This window comes from Globicephala melas, chromosome 2, assembly GCF_963455315.2.
Source record: "Globicephala melas chromosome 2, mGloMel1.2, whole genome shotgun sequence".
NCBI lineage: Eukaryota > Metazoa > Chordata > Mammalia > Artiodactyla > Delphinidae > Globicephala > Globicephala melas.
Genome location: NC_083315.2, coordinates 52093830 through 52117046, shown reverse-complemented (window position 1 = coordinate 52117046; position 23217 = coordinate 52093830). Strand labels below are relative to the sequence as shown.

At 44.9% G+C, this 23217-nt stretch overlaps 1 protein-coding gene across 2 annotated transcripts in view; it reads left to right on the top strand.

The window, feature by feature from the left end:
- Positions 1–23217, top strand: part of GABRA5 (gamma-aminobutyric acid type A receptor subunit alpha5) — a 103261-nt gene that overhangs the window by 76051 nt on the left and 3993 nt on the right. For both annotated transcript variants that reach the window (XM_060293915.1, XM_030873214.2), the window contains 3 exons: positions 9855–9998; positions 12561–12713; positions 15068–15279. In XM_060293915.1, coding sequence (XP_060149898.1) covers positions 9855–9998; positions 12561–12713; positions 15068–15279 — 509 coding nt within the window. The remainder of the gene's footprint in view (positions 1–9854; positions 9999–12560; positions 12714–15067; positions 15280–23217) is intronic.

Below are 23217 nucleotides of genomic sequence, written 5' to 3'. Positions count from 1 at the left end.
CCAAGGCTTGATTTGTGACCCAAGATATGATCTATCCTGGAGAATGTTCCCTGAGCACTTGAAAAAAATGTGTATTCTGTTGTTTTTGGATGGAATGTCCTATAAATATCAACTAAGTCCATCCTGTTTAATGTATCATTTAAAGCTTGTGTTTCCTTATTTATTTTAATTTTGGATGATCTGTCCATTGGTGAAAGTGGAGTGTTAAAGTCCCCTACTGTGAATGTGTTACTGTCGATTTCCCCTTTTATGGCTGTTAGTATTTTCCTTATGTACTGGGGTGCTCCTATGTTGGGTGCATAAATTTTAACAACTGTTATATCTTCTTGGATCGATCCCTTGATCATTATGTAGTATCCTTCTTTGTCTCTTGTAATAGTCTTTATTTTAAAGTCTATTTTGTCTGATATGAGAATTGCTACTCCAGCTGTCTTTTGGTTTCCATTTGAATGGAATATCTTCTTCCATCCCCTCACTTTCAGTCTGTATGTGTCTCTAGATCTGAAGTGGGTCTCTTGTAGACAGCATATATTTGGGTCTTGTTTTTGTATCCATTCAGCCAATCTGTGTCTTTTGGTGGGAGCATTTAATCCATTTACATTTAAGGTAATTATCGATTTGTATGTTCCTATTTCCATTTTCTTAATTGTTTTGGGTTTGTTACTGTAAGTCTTTTCCTTCTCTTGTGTTTCTTGCCTAGAGAAGATCCTTCAGCATTTGTTGTAAAGCTGGTTTGGTGGCACTGAACTCTCTCAGCTTTTACTTGTCTGTAAAGGTTTTAATTTCTCCATCAAATCTGCATGAGATCCTTGCTGGTTAGAGTAATCTTGGTTGTAAGTTTTTCTCTTTCATCAATTTAAATATGTCCTGCCAGTCCCTTCTGGCTTGCAGTTTCTGCTGAAAGATCAGCTGTTAACCTTATGGAGATTCCCTTGTGTGTTTTTGCTGTTTTTCACTTGCTGCTTTTAATGTGTTTTCTTTGTATTTAATTTTTGACAGTTTGATTAATTTGTGTCTTGGTGTGTTTCTCCTTGGATTTATCCTGTATGGGATCTCTCTGCTCCCTGGATTTGATTAACTCTTTCCTTTCCCATATTAGGGAAGTTTTCAACTATAATCTCTTCAAATATTTTCTCAGTCCCTTTCTTTTGCTCTTCTTCTTATGGAACCCCTATAATTCGAATGTTGGTTCATTTAATGTTGTCCCACAGGTCTCTGAGACTGTCCTCCGTTCTTTTCATTCTTTTTTCTTTATTCTGCTCTGCAGTAGTAATTTCCACTATTTTATCTTCCAGGTCACTTATCCGTTCTTCTGCCTCAGTTATTCTGCTATTTATCCCTTCTAGAGCATTTTTAATTTCATTTATTGTGTTGTTCATCATTGCTTGTTTCTTCTTTAGTTCTTCTAGGTCCTTGTTAAATGTTTTTTGCATTTTTTCTATTCTATTTCCAAGATTTTGGATCATCTTTACTATCATTATTCTGAATTCTTTTTCAGGTATACTACCTATTTCCTCTTCATTTGTTAGGTCTGGTGGGTTTATTATCTTACTCCTTCATTTGCTGTGTGTTTTTCTGTCTTCTCATTTTGCTTATCTTACTGTGTTTGGGGTCTCCTTTTTGCAGGATGCAGGTTCGTATTTCCCATTGTTTTTGGTGTCTGTCCCCAGTGGCTAAAGTTGGTTCAGTGGGTTGTGTAGGCTTCCTGGTGGAGGGGACTAGTGCCTGTGTTCTGGTGGATGAGGCTAGATCTTGTCTATCTGGTGGGCAGGTCCACATCTGGTGGTGTGTTTTGGGGTGTCTGTGGACTTATTTTAGGCATCCTCTTTGCTAATGGGTGCGGTTGTGTTCCTGTCTTGCTAGTTGTTTGGCATAGGGTGTCCAGCACTGTAGCTTGCTGGTCGTTGAGTGAAGCTTGGTGTTGGTGTTGAGATTGATATCTCTGGGAGATTTTCGCTGTTTGATATTACGTGGAGCTGGGAGGTCTCTTGTGGACCAGTGTCCTGAAGTTGACTCTCCCACCTAAGAGGCACAGCACTGACTCCTGGCTGCAGCACCAAGAGCCTTTCATCCACGCGTCTCAGTTAAAAGGGAGAAAAAGTCGAAAGAAAGAAAGAAAGAGGATAAAAGAAAATAAAATAAAGTAAGATAAAATAAAATAAAGTGGTTAAAATAAAAATATTTATTAAGAAAAAATAATTTTTTTAAATAAAAACAAAACAAAACAAAAAAAACGGATGGATAGAACCGTAGGAGAAATGGTGAAAGCAAAGCTATACAGACAAAATCTCACACAGAAGCATACACATACACACTTATAAAAAGAGGGAAAGGGGAAAAAATAATAAATCTTGCTCTCAAAGTCCACCTCCTCAATTTGGGATGATTCGTTGTCTATTCAGGTATTCCACAGATGCATGGTACATCAAGTTGATTGTGGAGATTTAATCCGCTGCTCCTGAGGGTGCTGGGAGAGATTTCCCTTTCTCTTCTTTGTTCGCACAGCTCCCGGGGCTCAGCTTTGGATTTGGCCCCGCCTGTGCGTGTAGGTCGCCGGAGAGCGTCTGTTCTTCGCTCAGACAGGACAGAGTTAAAGGAGCCACTGATTCTGAGGCTCTGGCTCACTCAGGCCAGGGGGAGGGAGGGGCACGATGAGGAGTGAGCCTGCGGTGGCAGCAGCCAGCATGACGTTGCATCAGCCTGGGGTGCGCTGTGCGTTCTCCCGGGGAAGTTGTCCCTGGATCCCAGAACCCTGGCAGTGGCGGGCTGCACAGGTTCCCCGTAAGGGAGGTGTGGATAGTGACCTATGCTCACACACAGGTTTCTTAGTGGCAGCAGCAGCAGCCTTAGCGTCTCATGCCCGTCTCTGGGGTCCGCGCTGTTAGCCGCAGCTTGCGCCAGTCTCTGGAGCTCCTTTAAGCAGCACTCTTAATCCCCTCTCCTCGCGCACCAGGAAACAAAGAGGGAAGAAAAAGTCTCTTGCCTCTTCGGCAGCTCCAGACTTTTCCGCGACTCCCTCCCGGCTAGCCGTGGTGCACTAAACCCCCCTGCAGGCTGTGTTCACACCGCCAACCTCAGTCCTCTCCCTGCGCTCCCACCAAAGCCTGAGCCTCAGCTTGCAGCCCCGCCCACCTCCACGGCTGAGCAGACAAGCCTCTCGGGCTAGTGAGTGCTGGTCGGCACCGATCCTCTTTGCGGGAATCTCTCCGCTTTGCTCTCTGCACCTCTGTTGTTGTGCTCTCCTCCGCGGCTCCGAAGCTTCCCCCTCCGCCACCTGCAGTCTCCACCCGCGAAGGGGCTTCCTAGTGTGTGGAAACCTTTCCTCCTTCACAGCTCCCTCCCACTGGTGCAGGTCCCGTCCTTATTCTCATGTCTCTGTTTATTCTTTTTTCTTTTGCCCTACCCAGGTACTTGGGATGTTTCTTGCCTTTTGGGAGGTCTGAGGTTTTCTGCCAGCGTTCAGTAGGTGTTCTGTAGGAGTTGTTCCACGTGTAGATGTATTTCTGATGTATCTGTTGGGAGGAAGGTGATCTCCGTGTCTTACTCTTCCGCCATATTCCCCTGGCCTCCCCCGTACTCTCTTTAGATACATGTCTGCGCTCCCAGTCTTTTCTGACTCTCAGAACTGCCCTGGTCACTGAGACCTATTGTCCCAAGGTTTGAGCTTCTTTTTCTTTTTGAGTTTTGGGATTCACCTTTTCCAACCCACTCACATCTTCCAGGGGTTATGGGGGCCCCCTTAACTCTTTTGGCCAGGGTACAGACTCACAGCCCACGTGTGGATTGGGACTGGAGTGGGGGTTGTTAGTGGGACATTGGCAGCCCTCCTCACTGCAAATGTAGCCGTGAAGGGGGAGGCCAGCTTCACAGTGCAGCGGCTCTGCCTGCTATGAGGCAGAGGAGCTGGGGGAAGATGCAGGACAGTGGCACAGGACAACAGGAGCACAAGCTGCCTGAGACAGTCTGGGGACTGCCAGGAGATGCTGCCTCATCACCATGTACTGTCCACTCCATACTCACAGCCCCAGCTAGAATCCAGTGTGGCCACTCTGCTCAAGTCCATGTCTCAGTACCACGGCCCTTCAATATTCAGGGTCCTGTAGCATCTAAATAATAGGAAGATAGAAATCTCATGTCTTTTATGGGGAACTCAGGGCACCATCCAAGTCTCAGCATATGCCTGGTGGTGTCTGTGACCAGACACTTAGAAAGCAGCTTGCCAGGGTGGAGCACATCGTCAGGCCTCACCTCTCTCATCCCCAGCCATGTTCCCCCAGTAGAGAAGGGACATTACGGCAGAATGCACTGTGTTGGGTAACTCCAGTGCTGTCCATGTGAAATCAACACTTCTGTAATACCTGAAACTTGGAAATGGAAGGTCATGCTAATTTAAAAAAAACGTGACAAGAACAGTCAACCTCCACCTGCTGTGTAAGTCAAGTGTAGCATCCATGTTATTCCATTGACTGCTGTAGCTGGTCTACTCTATTTACGTCCTTCTATTTCATGTCTTACTAATATGCAGATGAACATTGGAATCATGTCACTAATTCTCAGGGTTCTGACCACCCCCTCGCCGAGCAGCCTTCTGATAAGTTGGGATCCCATATGGCTTTGCTCAGAGACAGGTTACACTGGTTATTGGAACCATGTTGAGTAACACACATCTGGAGGGAGAATGTCTAGCACAAGAAAGAAAGTGATACAACTTCACTGAAAGATATTTCAACCTAGAAGAATACTTTGTGTTGCTCTCAGCTCATACATTAGCAGTCAGAAATGCTCTGTGACTGAGAATGCCTGGGGTGCTCATCTGGGCCCATACTACCCATGGCGGCCCCTCAGACATTCCCTGACCAGAGGCAACGCTGAGGCTGGACTGGCCTTTGTGATTCCTATGATGATTGCAAGGCATTCTCAGCAACAACCACCAGGGAACTTTGAAAAAACAAGGCTTATTACTCAGAGCTCTCAGAGGGTACACAGCACGCCCAGGGCCACACAGCACTGTCACGGGTAAGGGAGAGAGAAAGAACGCAGACCCAGGGCTCTACCCTTATTGGGGTCCAGGGTGAGGTGCTTAGGGTTTCACCAGTTCAATCTTTATTGGCAAATTTAAAACATAAGAACAGGAATTAGGCACTCTAACTAGGGAGAAGTGGGGTCATCAAATGACCAGTTATCTAGGTCACCTTGGGCTTTCTAGAAGGGGAACTGCATGGGTGGACCTGCCCTTTATCTAGTAGTGTAGCTGGGAACATGCCTATGTGAGGTGGATGCCTTTTAAATAGTTGCCTCGGCAATGGAAAGCTTAATGCCAGGCACTTACATTACAATCAAAAAGGCTTACTGTCAGGCACTTTCACTCCAAAGACCTAAATACATATCAAGTCTGTGATAAAAAGACTCAATACCATAAGATGTCATGTGTCCCCAATCTGTAATCTATAGATCCAATTCATGTCCAACATAAATTTCATCAGAGTATTTTTGGGAAAGCCTGATGAGCGGATTCTAACATGTATATGGATGAGCAGAGGACCAAGAACAGCCAGGGCCCCATGAAGAAGAAAAGCTGGCACCTCGCCCTTCCAGCTGTTCTTGTCTAGAATTCTAAAGTCTGCGTAGTTAAGACAGGGGAGATTGAAATTGGAGTAGAAAAAAGGAGCAGAACAGAGAATCCCGCAAGAGAGAGCCCATGCCTGATGGAGACCTTACTTGTCAGAACAGGCCCTGCAAGTACGTGGGTGGGAGGGACAGCTTAATGATTTCGGTGGCAGCACCAAAAACCACATGGAGAAGATCTGATTGGATACTTATGTAGGAAAATATATACAGAAGTCAACTGTCTGTGATCAAGGCCCTAATGGTTAAAGATGGAGCATTCCAGCTTTGATACTACATGTGTAACATCAGGAAGGCCTCCGAAATAAGATGCAGAAAGATTAAAAGGTTGATAAATTTGACTAACTTAACATACCATTTATCAAAAAATTTTTTAAAAAATGAACAAAGTGAAATAGCCACAAACTTGAAGAAGATATTTGCAACACATGGAGCAAAAAAAATATGTATATCAGAATATATTTGAAAACATGAATCAAATGGGTAAAAAACACAAAACAGATTTCACAAAGAAAACATAGGCAAGGCAAAAAAAGCCCCTTTGTTTAGTGATGTCTGCCCAGAAGGTACAACTACAAAGCAAACAATGCAATGATTATCATAAAGTTCAGAATACCACCTGTGGGGAGAAAGTGAGCCTTTGGTGAGTCGTGCGCCTAGAAGGTTCTGACGTTTTCCTCTGTGTTAAGCTCAATGTTTGCTACATACATGCTTGTTTTATTATTTTCCAAGTGTTACGTATACTCTTTTGCACATAAAGCAAGAATAAGGAAGTGATGTGCACTAGCAAAGAAACTCCCACACTTAGTGGGAACACGGCTCATTACTAACGTGACCTCTTCTGGCTCCTTCTGTGGAAACCTCATCACGCGTGTAGTCCTGCTTGTCTGCCTCAGCAGTGGCCACACCAGGAGCCCATTCGCAGTGCCGGGCACCAGCCCTGCCTGGTGGAGTCCTGGAGCCTGCTGTCCTGCTTAGGGATGCCTTCCCTGCCAGCCCATCCCATCTCCTGAGACGTCTGCAGAGGCCTCCCTGTGAGGGTACATGGGTTCTGTTCCATCTGGAGTTGGCGTCAGGCTGCGAGCCAAGCACACAGCCTTGTCCAGAAGGCATTGGGTGCTGTGTGTGGCAGCTGGGAAGATACAGAGGCGGGTGTGCAGGTTTACCTTCAGGGCCCTCAAGAGCCATGGGGAACACTTGAGCTCCCCTGTTCCTTAAAGCCAACTGCTCCTCTGAAAGTGCTCTTGCTGAGGTGAACAGATGCCACGAGGCCCCGAGGCCACTTCTCAGCTGTCGTCTGAAGCCTGTGACACAAGCCCCTGCGAAGCACAATCCCCATGTCCTCCCACTGCAGTGGCCGCTGTTCCAGTGGCTCTGCAGCTCCCTCCTCACCTTCCCAACCTCTAGGCCCTGCAGCACCCTCCCCTCCACCAACATTCACTCTGCAGGTGACCCTGTCACCAGCCCCTGCTTCAAGTGACATCTGTGTGCCGATGCCTCAAGAAGTCACATCCTCACCAGGGACCAATCCCATGAACTCCTGACTTGTGTGGCCCACTGTCTGCTCAGCATCCCGAGGAGACCTCTCATAGGCCTCTCAACTCTGAAATGTCAGCACCTGAATGCTGCTGTTTCCTCAGAAGCTGGGTTGTTCCAGAATCTTTGCCATCCTAGAGTACAAATGAGCCATCCAGATGCCTGGTTTGGTCACCCTCTTCCTCTCACAGCTCACATCTGATTTGTTAGCTGATTGGATGACCCTTTCCTTTAAAATGTATCCCTATTTTCTCCTCTTTTTACCACTTCCAGCCACTATCATCTTTCACCTGAATTATTTTAATATTGCCCTAAGCACTCTCCTGTTTCTGTTCTTTCCCCCCCTGCATTCTAGTCTCCTGTTTCAGCCAGATGGGTCCTTTTACAGCATGAACTAGGCTATGTCACTTACTTGCTTATCCCCGCCCCTGCCTTCCTGGCTAGCTCAGAGTAAAAGGCAAAGGCCTTAAATAGCCTTGAGGCAACGTTTATGTAGTCTTTTCCTCTGCCCTCTGCTGTCTACCCTGTCCAGCCACACTGCCCACCTGCCTTCTCCTCAGGCATTGTAGGCACACTCTTGCCCCAGGACATGTGCACTTGCAGTGCCCTTTTCTGGGATACATGTCCTTCTGACAACCACGTGGCAGGCTCCTGCACAGCCCTTGGGTCTCTTAAGTTATGCCTTCCCAGATTACCTTATTTAAAATAGCACCTCTTTCCTCTTCATAGCTTATATTTCTCCATAGCACTTACTACCACCTCACATGTAACATGTCTTATGTATATTTGTCTCCTTCCTCTGGGAGAGAGTCTTCTGTTTATCAGTCCATCTACCTGTTCCAGTTTTCTACTGCCATGACAAATTATCACAAACTTAGCAATTTAACTGAAGCAACACGTTTATTAAGTAACCTTATTGTAGTGATCATTTTGCAATATGTATCAATACATATATAAAATCATGATGCTGTACACTTTAAACTTATACAATGATACATGTTAATTATATCTCAATAATCAAAAACGTGTTATCTTACAGTTCTGTAGGTCAGAATACAGTGGATTTGCCTAGTGTTTCAGCTCTGGGTCTCCCACGGCCAGAATCATGGTGTCAGCAGGGCTGCTTTCCCTTCTGGAGGCTCTGGGGGCAAATCCACATCCAGCCTCTCTCAGGCTGTTGGCAGGATTCAGTTCCATGGGTTGTAGGTTGAGGTCCCTGTCTCCTGCTGACTGTCACCTGAGGGAGTCATTCTTGCCTTCTATGGGCTGCCCACATACCTTGGCTCATGGCCCCTTCCTCCACCTTCAAAACCAGCAATGGCAGTCGAGTCCTTTCTTTCTGCTTCGAATCTCTCTGAGCTGGGTCTCTCTGACTGGCCCCAGCTGGAGAAAGTTCTCTGTTTTTAAAGGCTCAAGTGATTATACGGGGTCCACTGGGATCATCTAGGATAATCTCCTGATTTTAAGCCCATAGCTTTAATTCCATTTTGCACAGTGCCTTTTGCTGTGTAAGGTAACAGTCACAGGTGTGACAACAGGGGTAAAGTTTCTGCCTTCTGCACCACCCTCCCACCAGGACAGCATGGACAACAGGGCAACAAGTGCCTTCTGAAAAGAGAGACCTTTATAGTAGCTGATGTGATCAAATGCTGCTCCAAGTTGTTAGAATCAAAAACAGAGGGAATTCCCTGGTGGCACAGTGGTTAAGAATCTGCCTACCAATGCAGGGGACACGGGTTCAGTCCCTGGTCTGGGAAGATCCCATGTGCCGCGGAAGCCTGCATGCTAAAGCCCACACTCTGCAACAAGAGAAGCCACCACAATGAGAAGCCTGCGCACCGCAACGAAGAGTAGCCCCCGCTCGCCACAACTAGAGAAAGCCCACACGCAGCAACGAAGACCCAACGCAACCAAAAATAAATAAATAAATAAAAACAAAAACAGAGACCAGGCTTGAAAATTCCCTGAGCAGACAACCAGTTTAGTCCTACAAACAAAGCTTAATTTAGCTTATTTTGTAAGGCTAACTCGACCTGGGTCATTTCTTCCTTATGCCTCTGAGATTCATAAGCAAAACTTAAACTGTTTCCCAAGGTTGATATGAGGTAAATACTGACCATTTCCCTATCATTTAAGAAAATTCTAATACTGTAACCAACACTGTGACGAATAAACAAACCATCACCACTTTGCCACCATACAAGATGCTTTGTAGCAGTGTACCCCTGAGCCTCAGTCCATGCTTTGGTTTGAGTGCTCCCGGTTTCCAAACTGTCTTTTTGGTGTGTATTCATTACTTCTTGGGTGATTCATTGTTCTTACTTTGACTGTTTATGAACTGTTGACAAGGCACTCTATGCATTACATCCTTACAGAGCTCTTGTAATGACAACAGGAGCCCTAAGAGCTGGGAGAGCCCCAGACCCTGTGGTCTCAGGCCCGTGCGACAGTGCACCCTGAAGAGAAGATACCCTGTAGGAAGCACTGGGCCCGGCTTCTGAGCACTCTGCCCTTTAGAAATGAGAAGGGCCTGAACCGTGGTGCTGTCTGCCCTGGTCTGACTGCCTGTACTTTCTTTAGGTCATTTAACTTTGACTTTCTAATCATCTCTCGTACTACTTTTATAAACATCTTTGGTTGTGCCACGCTGCAAATGATTCCATGTTTACACCCCTTTTTCCTCCCCCATACAGATGCATATCCTAATTCTGAAGTTGTCTATGTCTGGACCAATGGCACAACCAAGTCGGTTGTGGTGGCAGAAGATGGCTCCAGGCTGAACCAATACCACCTGATGGGGCAGACAGTGGGCACAGAGAACATCAGCACCAGCACAGGTAAGCCTCACCCCCCATTCAGGGGCGCACACCCTGGGACAGCCCAGGACTCTCCTTAGCCACCCGGGCCTGTCGTGCTGTGCTGGCCACAAGGAACCTTCCACATCGGGCCCCCTCCCTCCAGCCGCACATGGAGGCATCAGCTGTGGCATCCTGGCATTAAGGATCATGAGAGCATTAATCTGAGGTGCATTTGCCTCCATGTGAGCAGCCCTGGTGACCGCAGGCCCTGGCCGGAGGCCTCATGGACCTACTTATATAACATAGTCCTGCCCAAGCACTGAGACATGAGGGCAGCAGCCTCTGCAGGAAAGGTAGAGAGCTTCCTGCAAATACTCTCATTTACCTGTTCTGCTATCTCCCCACTTTGAACATTTCAGAGGTTTTCCTGAGGTTGAATTTGGGAAGCACAACCGGGCACCATAGAAATAGCTGAGGCTTTAGCAAGTGCTGTCACACCCGCAGGCACAGGGCTGGCCTGAGCCCGCAGGGCAGCACAAGCCAGGCTTCACCTGACACAAAGTGGGCAGGGTGTCCAAAGGAACACAACGCGTTCCCTTCTTGCACCTGCAAGGGGTGTCCTCAGACACCTCCTGGCCACAGGAGGCCCAGCCCTAGAGGTCATGGTCACAAGCTTGGCTGTGAGCAGGGGAGGGTCCTGCAGGGCTTCTCATGGCAGGAGAAATGTAGAACAGGGATGGAGAAAGTCCTGCTTGCAACATGAGTTCTAAGCCTCAAATGTTATCCTGGTCAGCGTCACTCTGTCAGCATCACCACCCCCTGGAGCTGGCTGGAAGCACAGGGACGTGCAGTGCATGCCTCCTCTCACACAGGCACTCAGTGTCCGTCCACTGGCGTGGGCTGGCATCCTGGGGAAAGGGCCTGGCAGGGCTGGGAGGAGGCTGCTGTGCCATGTGATTACCGTGTTAAAGGCAAGGGAAGAGAAAGCAGACCTGATTTTATGGGAACAAGTGAAAAGGTGGCACGGCAGAGGTTTGGGGTTAAGAATTGCAATGCTAATGGAGGGTGCTACAGTTGGGAGTCGTTTCATGTCGTTCTTTAAAAATTTATAAATGGGTTTCTGCTCTATTTGCATTCCAAAAAGATGGTCTTTTTTTGAACATTATCTTATATTGTTATCCTCAACTCAAAAATAGAATGAAAAGAACCACCACAACAAAAGAATTACAAGTAGGAGAGTAACTTCAAATCCTAATGCAAAGAAACAGAATGGCATTTTCCCTCTTCTCAAGAATTGAGAGGCAAAATTGGATCATGATAAAGATGTCTTTGCTACTAAACATATCTTGCCCCCCTTCTCTCTGTCCCTGTCTCCTTCTGCTAGGCCTGAGCCTATTCCCCTCCTCTCACCTGCTCTCATCTGCCTGGGGCTGTGGGGAGGGCGTGGTGCATCTTGGCCCTGAGGGAATTTTGGTCTCCTCTTCTGTAAGAGGGCAGAGTTTGCCACATATGATCTTAACTCATGCTGTGAGAAAAGGCACGTAGGGACACATCCACAGCTGGCCTTGCTGAGCACTGGGCTTTGAATCCAACAGCAGGCGTCCGAGCTATGTAATCAGTCTCAAATGTCTCAACATTCTGCCCATGCAGCCAGCCGACCACCCTCGAACAGATGGCCCCACCAGGGGTCTACCTTAGCAGAGACCCCAGGCCCTTCCCCCCACATTCACAGTTCCACCAGGCTCCCTGGCCACACCATCTACTTGTTGCAATTCAGCTGAAGAACTCTTGTCCTCAGATCAACTCAGCTCTGCCTCCACCTCTCAAAGCATCCTTCCCATCTCCCCAGGGAGATGCAAATTCACACAGCAAAGGAGACTCTGTCTAACACACCCTCCCACCGCAGCTGCCTTGGCTTCTTACCAGTTCACCATCAGGGCAGCATCGTTCTCCGCAACGAAGGGGAGGTCTGCACTCGCCTCCCACACAGCCAGCCAGATCCAGAGAAGGCACTGGGGCATCGCCAAGGAAATGCCCTCACTCTCTCTGTGGACCAGCGGAAGCTCAGAGTGGCCAGCACCAGTGGCCTCCGGAGGCTGTTGCTCCTCACCCCCAAGCCGGCTGAGGGGGCACAGAGCCTGTGGGGAAGTGGTAGCCCCCCACTCCTTCCAGCCCTCCCTGGCTGGGAAATGAGGAGAAAACAATCCGCCCACGACTGGGCTCTGTGATGTCCTGAGTTACATCTGGAGAGGCTAAATCCTGAAATCCTGATGGCAGTAGCAGTGAGGGGGGCAGGTGGAGAGTGGCATAGATTGTGACCAGGGATTAGGAAAACACACAAATCTGATTTTCCCCAGCAAAGCATCCACCAGCAGAGGCTCTTCAGAGGCTGGGGGTCAAAAGACTTACTTATAAAATGACCGTTAAGAAATCCATGCATCCTTCAGCCTCTCCTTCACCCAAACAATACAAATAAATGCTTGTCCAAAGGGAGGGTGGAGAGAAGGGAAGCTCCGGGGCTCTGACCAGGGGCAGGAACCACAGGGCAGGACTGTAGGGTTTCATTTAGGTGGCTGACTGGAGTAATTTGTTCATTTGCAGGTGAATACACAATCATGACGGCTCATTTCCATCTGAAGAGGAAGATCGGGTACTTTGTCATCCAGACCTATCTCCCCTGCATAATGACTGTGATCTTGTCGCAAGTGTCCTTTTGGCTGAACCGAGAATCAGTTCCAGCCAGGACAGTGTTTGGTGAGTGTCCCCAAGCCAGGCCTGTGACTGCCTCTAACACCCCAAAGACAGCAGCCTCAAAGTCCCTAGTGCTGCCTGTCTATTCTGTGACCTAGAAAACAAACAGACAAGTTAGTTATGAATTCAGTGTTAAAGAGTAGATTTAGGGCTGCTCTCTGAACCAGGGTTCAGAGCAATTCGATCACTGTTTCCCTTTTGAAAAGTCTTTCACTAAGAGCCTTTTTTTTTTTTTTTTTGAGGTTTGAAATTGCCAGCAATCTGTCTTATGTGGGATTTTGCTACGGTATTTTCACAAGTCTCATAAAGTACTGTTTTCTATGTTATCAGGCAGTTTTCTTTGAAATGTGCATGCCACTTTAAAATTAACTCCCAAGTGGCAGTCAATATGTTACATGTGATATGATAGTAATAGATTAAATGTATATAAAATATAATATATATTACCTTATGTATATATAAATGTAATATATATGAGATATACATACGTACGTATGACACATGTATATATGTATACATATATATGATAAGAATTTAGAAAATTATCTGACATCCTTGAGACATAAATCAAGTTTAGCAAGATCCAGCTCAGGAAGTACCTTGGCACAGCAGACATGGTTGAGTGTTTGACTTTTACGTGGAAGCTCATTTCATCAAAATCAATGTTAGAAGTAATTTCGTGGGTCAGTTGTAATGGATGCTCACATCTTTCTAAACTGAAAGTACTATTCCCGCCTCAGCTTTTGCTATTGCACTGTCCCTTCCAAAGAAGGAAAACGTGCCCTGCATTTCCCGCCAGTGCTCCTGTAGGTGGAGGAAGCCGGGGGAGCCTCGGGATTTCCAGTGAGGGCCCAGGATTGCTCCTGTCTGACCATCTCTCTACCTTGAGCCACATACCCAGCTTCACCTGCCTCACCTGATTTAGCTTCAGGAGGGTGTGGAGGCTGCTATGACCACCAGCAACATGACACTCTTTTGGTGCTCTTTCCTGAGGCTGCCCTAACAAAGTACCACACACTGAGTGCTTAAGCAATAGAAATTAACTCTCTCACAGTTCTGGAGGCTACAAGTCCAAAATCAGCAGAGTTCGTTTCTTCTGAGGACTGTGAGGGAAGGCTCTGTTTCTGGCCTCTCTCCCAGTTTCTGGTACTTCCTTGGCCTGTGGCAGCATAATTCCAGTCTTCATGTGCTGTTCTCCCTGTGTGTGTGTGAGAGAGATACCAGTCATATTGGATTAAGGCCTACCCTAATGACCTCATTTTAACTTGATTACTTCTGTAAAGACCATATTTCCAAGTAAGGTCTGGAAAGTAAATCTGAGGTTCTGGAGATTAGGAATTCATGCATTATGCATTTGGGGGGGGTACACAGTTCCACTCATAACAGGTGTGTTGCACCCACACCCCATACACATACTTGCACCTTTCTGCAAACAAAACTGCAGTAAGAAGAAAGACATAGAGCATGTGGAAACTACATGGGCTGTAAGGGTTCAGCAGACCTGGGTCCCAGTACAGGTTCTCATTTGCCAGCTGGCGAATTTGGGTACATTACTATTTTTAAATCTTTAAGCTCCTCACTTGCAAAATGGGGATAATGACACCCATTCAGAATGTAGCTTAGATCAGAGTCTGGCCCTTAATAGATGCCCGTTAGAGGCTTATCGTCCCCTTCCGAGGATCCAGACTTCCTTTATGGTCACTGCAAATTTCCCCAGAAGACAAGGCAGATGGCTACAGGCATCTTGCATGGCAGCATCAAGGTGGCCCAGATCCTTGTTAGAAGGAGTGAAGTGCCAAGACCCAGATTCAGATGTGGTGCTTCTGTTGCACTCCGGTCCTCGGAGTCTGCATGCTGCGTTAATCCATGTGAAAGCAAGCCTGTCTCATCAGTTTTCTGGAGCCCACGACTTGTAAGGTGCACAGTGAGTCTTTGTGAAGCACTTCGTTAGAGCGGTGGGAACGTTCTTGCCCTTCTCAGCTGGACTTGCCTTGGGGCCACTAAGATGCCCCACTCCTCTGACGCATCCTTGTTGAGCACCAGCTCTCTGCAGGGTCAGGTCAGGACAACGGGGACACAGTTAGAGTATGTGTATGAATCAGACCCAAATCCCTGCCCACCTCGATTTATGTTCTAGAGGAAGGAGACGATTGACAAGGTAAATAAACTAAGCAGTGTTTTAAATGCTATGAATGTGTTGTGCTGTGAAAATTGTAGAGGGAGCGGGAGACCTAGGCTGGGGATTAAAGTGATAGTTCCTTTCTTTCTTTGTCACGTTCAGGGGTGTTATACTGGGGTCCAGTGCTGGTGCTGATCCTTGTTCCCATTGACCCCACCCCTGTCATTGACAACCACAGGGGTGACCACGGTGCTGACTATGACGACCCTCAGCATCAGTGCCCGGAACTCTCTGCCCAAAGTGGCTTATGCGACGGCCATGGACTGGTTCATAGCCGTGTGCTACGCTTTTGTGTTCTCTGCGCTGATCGAGTTTGCCACCGTCAACTATTTCACAAAGAGAGGCTGGGCCTGGGATGGCAAAAAAGCCTTGGAAGCAGCCAAGATCAAGGTACTGACTTCATTTTCCTCCATACTCCAGAGAAAATGTGCCTGATTTTATGTCCAAGTATAAGACCAGGTGTTTGTTTTCCCTACATCCCTCCCCCTGAAAAATGATTTCTTCCCTTATACTCAAGGTCCTTACAAAGTCTTATAACAGGTCTTGTTTTACCTTTATTTTGAATCACCAGCTTCATTCAAGGGAAAGGTCTGATATCAGGCCTATTACTTTTGCTAAAGTACCTTCTGTCTGTTCAGGGACTATTTATCCAGTTTTGAATGGTACAGTCAATTCTTCTGCTCACTCTTGCCACTTCACCATGCAGCGTGTCTTCTGCAAGGTGGCTTGAAGGTCGTGAAGGGAGCATTCGAATTATTGGGAGCGACACAACAGGCAAACACACCCAATTCCACTGATGAGATGATTTGTCTTGCTTAAATGATGCACGTGAGTTATTGTGGGAAGCATTTCTCTATTCAAAGCAATTAAGTGCTGAGTATTTAGAGGGAGGTCGGTGCCTGAATCTAAAAAATATTTGAAGAAAAAACGTTGCACAACATTCCAACCTGAACCAGATCCTTGGGGAAAAGAAAATAACATACATGGAATAGAAAATAAATAGCACATGGTAAAGTGCTAAGTATGCCACATTTAAAACAAACAAGTCCTTTGCTCTGAGAGAGGAACAGGCCAGACTTATCAGGGTAGACTTGAAAGTGAAACTTCATCTGTCCTTTGGAAATCATCATGAAGGGAGTCTGGAAGGCCCTACCGGAGACTGTGCCCCAAACCCGTGACTACACCAGGATACTCTGCTGCTGCTGAGGGCACTCAGCTGTGTGCACCCATGGCCCCTCAGGGAAGAAGGGAAGCAGGGAGATGCCTGGGGAGGGCCTTGACAAGCAGGAATCTCATGAGGGGGTGTGTTTTGGGGGATGATGGGGGACAGGAGTGAGCTGACAGCAGCAGGCGATTGGTGGGAAGCTGAGAAAACATGGCAGAGGCAGGGCGTCTTCAGACTGTGGGAATTCTGGACCGAAGTGTCCCAACAGACAGAACCATGGAGGATGTTTGTTGGGGGACATGGAGTCTGGAGAGAGGGGCTTCCCGACACCCAACACTGTGTTGCCAGGAAGTAAATGTTTGCTACAGGCCTGGAGACAGCCTCCCTGAGCCTGAGCGGGCAGCCGCCTGGGAGGTGCTGCAGGAATTGAGGTCATCAGGCTCGTGTCTGTGAGTCTAGGAGGAAGGTGGAACCCAGGGGCAATGGAGAGTCCTTGAAGGTTGTCGAATGGGCTGTCATCATCATCGGCCACCTCGCTTGCTCACACTCAGCCTCAGTGTCCTTATTACTCATCACAGATCTGAATGCAGACCTGGAGGGAGAGGAGGACATGGAGGTAACTGGCTCATGTAATCTCAGATTAGCACTGATCTCCTAGAAAACTAGGTGTTGTCCCCCAAGGCTGTGGTGCTGGGGATACCATCCCTTAGGCCAGTGGAGGCATCGAGGCATCTGCAGGTATCCCGGCAGGCAAGTCATACTGTTACACACGGTGGTGAGCATGAATAAGTAAGTATAGCGTTACTGGCTTTTACTTAGAAGTGGAGAAAATTTGAACACCAGACTGTGTTCACCATCATTACCTGTTGGGATCTTCAGAGTTGGGAATGCAAGATGGTTTTTAGGGGTGGACACCTGTGAAAGGACAGAGGAAGGAGTTGAAGTTGACCGTGTAGGGAGCTGTCTGCCCTCAGCTGGGCAGCAAGTCGTCCCGGAAGGAGGACAGAGGCACATCTCTGGACCACTGTGGCCACCCTGAGTCCTGTTTGAAACACCCACTTCTGAGACCCATCATTCTCTCCTCCAGTGTCTGCTCTGTCCTGGTTACACCCAGAGACAAAGGCCGTGCAAACCACTGAGGTAGCTAGTCCATCATGCTGATGGGCTTCTTCTGGCAGACGAGTAGGGGTGTGTGCATGGCAGCATGGGGGCTGCAAAGAACCGTACCATTTCTGAGGAGTGGCCCACAGACCCTGCTCTGCTCTGACGCTGTGGTCACCCTCACTGTGGCCCCGGGGTCATTGTGCTCCCTGCATCTGGGTACATATGCACTCTTATTCCACCTCACTTTTCACTGCTTCTTCTTGCTCCTTCTCCATGCACTTCCTCTCTGCTTTTCGTCTTTCACATATTTTTTAACATCTTTATTGGAGTATAATTGCTTTACAATGGTGTGTTAGTTTCTGTATCATAACAAAGTGAATCAGTTATACATACACATGTATCCCCATATCTCTTCCCCCTTGCGTCTTGCTCCCTCCCACCCTCCCTATCGCACCCCTCTAGGCGGTCACAAAGCACCGAGCTGATCTCCCTGTGCTATGCAGCTGCTTCCCACTAGCTATCTATTTTACGTTTGGTAGTGTATATATGTCCATGCCACTCTCTCACTTTGTCACAGCTTACCCTTCCCCCTCCCCATATCCTCAAGTCCATTCTCTAGTAGGTCTGTGTCTTTATTCCTGTCTTAACCCTAGGATCTTCATGACATTTTTTTTTCTTAAATTCCATATATATGTGTTAGCATATGGTACTTGTTTTTCTCTTTCTGACTTACTTCACTCTGTATGACAGACTCTAGGTCCATCCACCTCACTACAAATAACTCAATTTCCTTTATTTTTATAGCTGAGTAATATTCCATTGTATATATGTGCCACATCTTCTTTATCCATTCATCTGTTGATGGGCACTTATGTTGCTTCCATGTCCTGGCTATTGTAAATAGAGCTGCAATGAACATTTTGGTACATGACTCTTTTCGAATTATGGTTTTCTCAGGGTATATGCCCAGTAGTGGGATTGCTGGGTCGTATGGTAGTTCTATTTGTAGTTTTTTAAGGAACCTCCATAGTCTCTGTATCAATTTACATTCCCACCAACAGTGCAAGAGGGTTCCCTTTTCTCCACACCCTATCCAGCATTTATTGTTTCTAGATTTTTTGAGGATGGCCATTCTGACCGGTGTGAGATGATATCTCATTGTAGTTTTGATTTGCATTTCTCTAATGATTAATGATGTTGAGCATTCTTTCATGTGTTTCTTGGTAATCTGTACATCTTCTTTGGAGAAATGTCTACTTCGGTCTTCTGCCCATTTTTGGATTGGGTTGTTTGTTTTTTTGATATTGAGCTGCATGAGCTGGTTGTAAATTTTGAGATTAATCCTTTGTCAGTTGCTTCATTTGCAAATATATTCTCCCATTCCCAGGGTTGTCTTTTGGTCTTGTTTATGTTTTCCTTGGCTGTGCAAAAGGCTTTAAGTTTCATTGGGTTCCATTACTCTAGGAGGTGGGTCAAAGTGGACCTTGCTGTGATTTACGTCGTAAAGTGTTCTGCCTATGTTTTCCTCTAAGAGTTTGATAGTGTCTGGCCTTATATTTATGTCTTTAATCCACTCTGAGTTCATTTTTGTGTATAGTGTTAGGGAGTGTTCTAATTTCATTCTTTTACATGTAGCTGTCCAGTTTTCCCAGCACCACTTATTGAAGAGACTGTCTTTTCTCCACTGTATATTCTTGCCTCATTTATCAAAGATAAGGTGACCATATGTGTGTGGGTTTATCTCTGGGCTATCTATCTTGTTCCATTGATCTATCTTTCTATTTTTGTGCCAGTACCATACTGTCTTGATTACTGTAGCTTTGTAGTATAGTCTGAAGTCAGGAAGCCTGATTCCTCAAGCTCCATTTTTCTTTCTCAAGATTGCTTTGGCTATTCGGGGTCTTTTGTGTTTCCATACAAATTGTGAATTTTTTTGTTCTAGCTCTTTGAAAAATGGCAGTGGTAGTTTGATAGGGATTGCATTGAATCTGTAGATTGCTTTGGGCAGTATAGTCATTGTCACAATGTTGATTCTGCCAATCCAAGAACATGGTATATCTCTCCATCTATTTGTATCATCTTTAATGTCTTTCATCAGTGTCTTATAGTTTTCTGCATACAGGTCTTTTTTCTCCTTATGAAGATTTACTCCTAGGTATTTTATTCTTTTTGTTGCAGTGGTAAATGGGAGTGTCTCCTTAATTTCTCTTTCAGATTTTTCATCATTAGTGTATAAGAATGCAAGAGATTTCTGTGCATTAATTTTGTACCCTGCTACTTTACCAAATACATTGATTAGCTCTAGTAGCTTTCTGGTAGCATCTTTAGGATTCTCTGTGTATAGTATCATGTCATCTGCAAACAGTGACAGCTTTACTTCTTCTTGCCGATTTGGATTCCTTTTATTTCCTTTTCTTCTCTGATTGTTGTGGCTAAAACTTCCAAAACTATGTTGAATAATAGTGGTGAGAGTGGGCAACCTTTTCTTGTTCCTGATCTTAGTGGAAATGGTTTCAGTTTTTCACCTTTGAGGATGATGCTGGCTGTGGGTTTGTCATGTATGGGCTTTATTATGTTGAGGTAAGTTCTCTCTATGACTACTTTCTGGAGGGTTTTTATCAAAAATGGCGTTGAATTTTGTTGAAAGCTTTCTCTGCATCTATTGAGATGATCATATATTTTTCCCCCTCAGTTTGTTAACATGGTGTATCACATTGATTGATTTGCGTATATTGAAGAATCCTTGCATTCCTAGGATAAATCCCACTTGATCATGGTGTATGATCCTTTTAATGTGCTGTTGGATTCTGTTTGCTAGTATTTTGTTGAGGATTTTTGCATCTATGTTCATCAGTGATATTGACCTGTAGTTTTCTTTCTTTATGACAGCTTTGTCTGCTTTTGATATCAGGGTGATGGTGGCCTCGTAGAATGAGTTTGGGAGTGTTCGTCCCTCTGCTATATTTTGGAAGAGTTTGAGAAGGATAGGTGTTAGCTCTTCCCTAAATGTTTGATAGAATTTGCCTGTGAAGCCATCTGGTCCTGGGCTTTTGTTTGTTGGAAGATTTTTAATCACAGTTTCAATTTCAGTGCTTGAGTTTGCTCTGTTCATATTTTCTATTTCTTCCTGGTTCAGTCTCAGAAGGCTGTGCATTTCTAAGAATTTTTCTATTTCTTCCAGGTTGTCCATTTTATTGGCATATATTTGCTTGTAGTAATCTCTCGTGATCCTTTGTATTTCTGCAGTGTCAGTTGTTATTTCTCCTTTTCCATTTCTAATTCTATTGATTTGAGTCTTCTTCCTTTTTATCTTGATGAGTCTGGCTAATGGTTTATCAATTTTATTTATCTTCTCAAAGAACCAGCATTTAGTTTTATTGATCTTTGCTATCATTTCCTTCATTTATTTCTGATCTGATCTTTATGATTTCTTTCCTTCTGCTAACTTTGGGGTTTTTTTGTTCTTCTTTCTCTAATTACTTTTGGTGTAAGGTTAGGTTGTTTATTTGAGATGCTTCTTGTTTCTTAAGGTAGGATTGTATTGCTATAAACCTCCCTTTAGATCTGCTTTTGCTGCATCCCATATGTTTTGGGTCGTCGTGTTTTCATTGTTATTTGTTTCTAGGTATTTTTTGATTTCCTTTTTAATTTCTTCAGTGGTCACTTCTTTATTAAGTAGTGTATTGTTTAGCATCCATGTGTTTGTACTTTTTACAGATTTTTTCCTGTAATTGCTATCTCATAGCGTCTCATAGTGTTGTGGTTGGAAAAGATAATTGATACGATTTCAGTTTTCTTAAATTTACTGAGGCTTGATTTGTGACCCAGTACAAGTACTCTCCTGGAGCATGTTCCATGACAACTTGAGAAGAAAGTGTATTCTGTTGTTTTTGGATGGAGTGTTCTATAAATATCAATTAAGTCCATCTTGTTTAATGTATCATTTAAAGTTCGTGTTTCCCTTATTCATTTTCATTTTGGATGATCTGTCCATTGTTGAAAGTGGGGTGTTAAAGTCCCCTACTATGAATGCGTTACTGTCGATTTCCCCTTTTATGGCTGTTAGCATTTGCGTTATGTACTGAGGTGCTCCTCTGTTGGGTGCATAAATATTTACTATTGTTATATCTTCTTCTTGGATCGATCCCTTGATCATTATGTAGTGTCCTTCTTTGTCTCTTGTAATAGTCTTTATTTTAAAGTCTATTTTGTCTAATATGAGAATGGCTACTCCAGCTTTCTTTTGATTTCCATTTGAATGGAATATCTTTTTTCATCACCTCACTTTCAGTCTGAATGTGTCCCTGGGCCTGACGTGGGTCTCTTGTAGCCAGCATATATATGGGTCTTGTTTTGGTATCCATTCAGCCAGTCTATGTCTTTTGGTTGGAGCATTTAATCCATTTACATTTATGGTAATTATTGATATGTATGTTCCTATTACCATTTTCTTAGTTGTTTTGGGCTTGTTATTGTAGGTCTTTTCCTTCTCTTGTGTTTCCTGCCTAGAGAAGTTCCTTTAGCATTTGTCATAAAGCTGGTTTGGTGGTGCTGAATTCTTTTAGTTTTTGCTTGTCTGTAAAAGTTTTAATTTCTCTGTCAAATCTGAATGAGATCCTTGCTGCGTAGAGTAATCTTGGTTGTAGATTTTTTCCCCTTCATTACTGTAAATATGTCCTGCCACTCCCTTCTGGCTTGCAGAGTTTCTGCTGAAAGATCAGCTGTTAACCTTATGGGGATTCCCTTAGATGTTATTTGTTGTTTTTCCCTTGCTGACTTTTAATATTTTTTCTTTGTATTTAATTTTTAATAGTTTGATTAATATGTATCTTGGCATGTTTCTCCTTTGATTTATCCTGTATGGGACTCTCCTTGCTTCCTGGTCTTTAACTATTTCAGTTCCCGTATTAGGGAAGTTTTCAACTATAATCTCTTCAAATATTTTCTCAGTCCCTTTCATTTTCTCTTCTTCTTCTGGGACCCCTACAATTAGAATATTGGTGCGTTTAATTTTGTCCCAGAGGTCTCTGAGACTGTCCTCAATTCTTTTCATTCTTTTTTCTTTATTCTGCTCTGCTGTAGGTATTTCCACTATTTTATCTACCACTTATCCGTTTTTCTGCCTCAGTTATTCTGCTATTGATTCCTTCTAGAGAATTTTTAATTTCATTTTTTGTGTTGTTTATCACTGTTTGTTTGCTCTCTAGGTCTTCTAGGTTCTTGTTAAACATTTCTTGTATTTTCTCCATTCTATTTCCAAGATTTTGTTTCATCTTTACTATCATTATTCTGAATTCTTTTTCAGGTAGCCTGCCTATTTCCTCTTAATTTGTTAAGTCTGGTGGGTTTTTGCCTTGCTCCTTCATTTGCTGTGTTTCTCTGTCTTCTCATTTTGGTTAACTTACTGTGTTTGGGGTCTCCTTTTGCAGGCTGCAGGTTCATAGTTCCTGTTGTTTTTGGCGTTTGTCCCCAGTGGCTAAGGTTGGTTCAGTGGTTTGTGTAAGCTTCCGGGTGGAGGTGACTAGTGCCTGTGTTCTGGTGGATGAGGCTGGATCTTGTCTTTCTGGTGGGCAGGTCCATGACTGGTGGTGTGTTTTGGCATGTCTGTGGCCTTATTATGATTTTAGGCGGCCTCTCAGCTAATGGATTGGGTTGTGTTCCTTTCTTGCTAGGTGTTTGGCGTAGGGTGTCCAGCACTGTAGCTTGCGGTCGTTGAGTGGAGCTGGGTCTTGGTGTTAAGATGGAGATCTCTGGGAGATTTTTGCCGTTTGATATTACGTGGAGCTGGGAGGTCTCTTGTGGACCAATGTCCTGAACTTGGCTCTCCCACCTCAGAGGCACAGCCGTGATGTCTGGCTGGAGCACCAGAAGCCTGTCATCCACACGGCTCATAATAAAAGGGAGACAAAACAGAAAGAAAGAAAGAAGATAAAATATAATAAAATGAAATTTAAAAGTTATTAAAATAAAAATAAGTATTAAAAACATTTTTAAAGTAATTTAAAAAAAGAAAGAAAGAAGGCGGAGAGCAACCAAACCAAAAAAACAAATCCACCAAT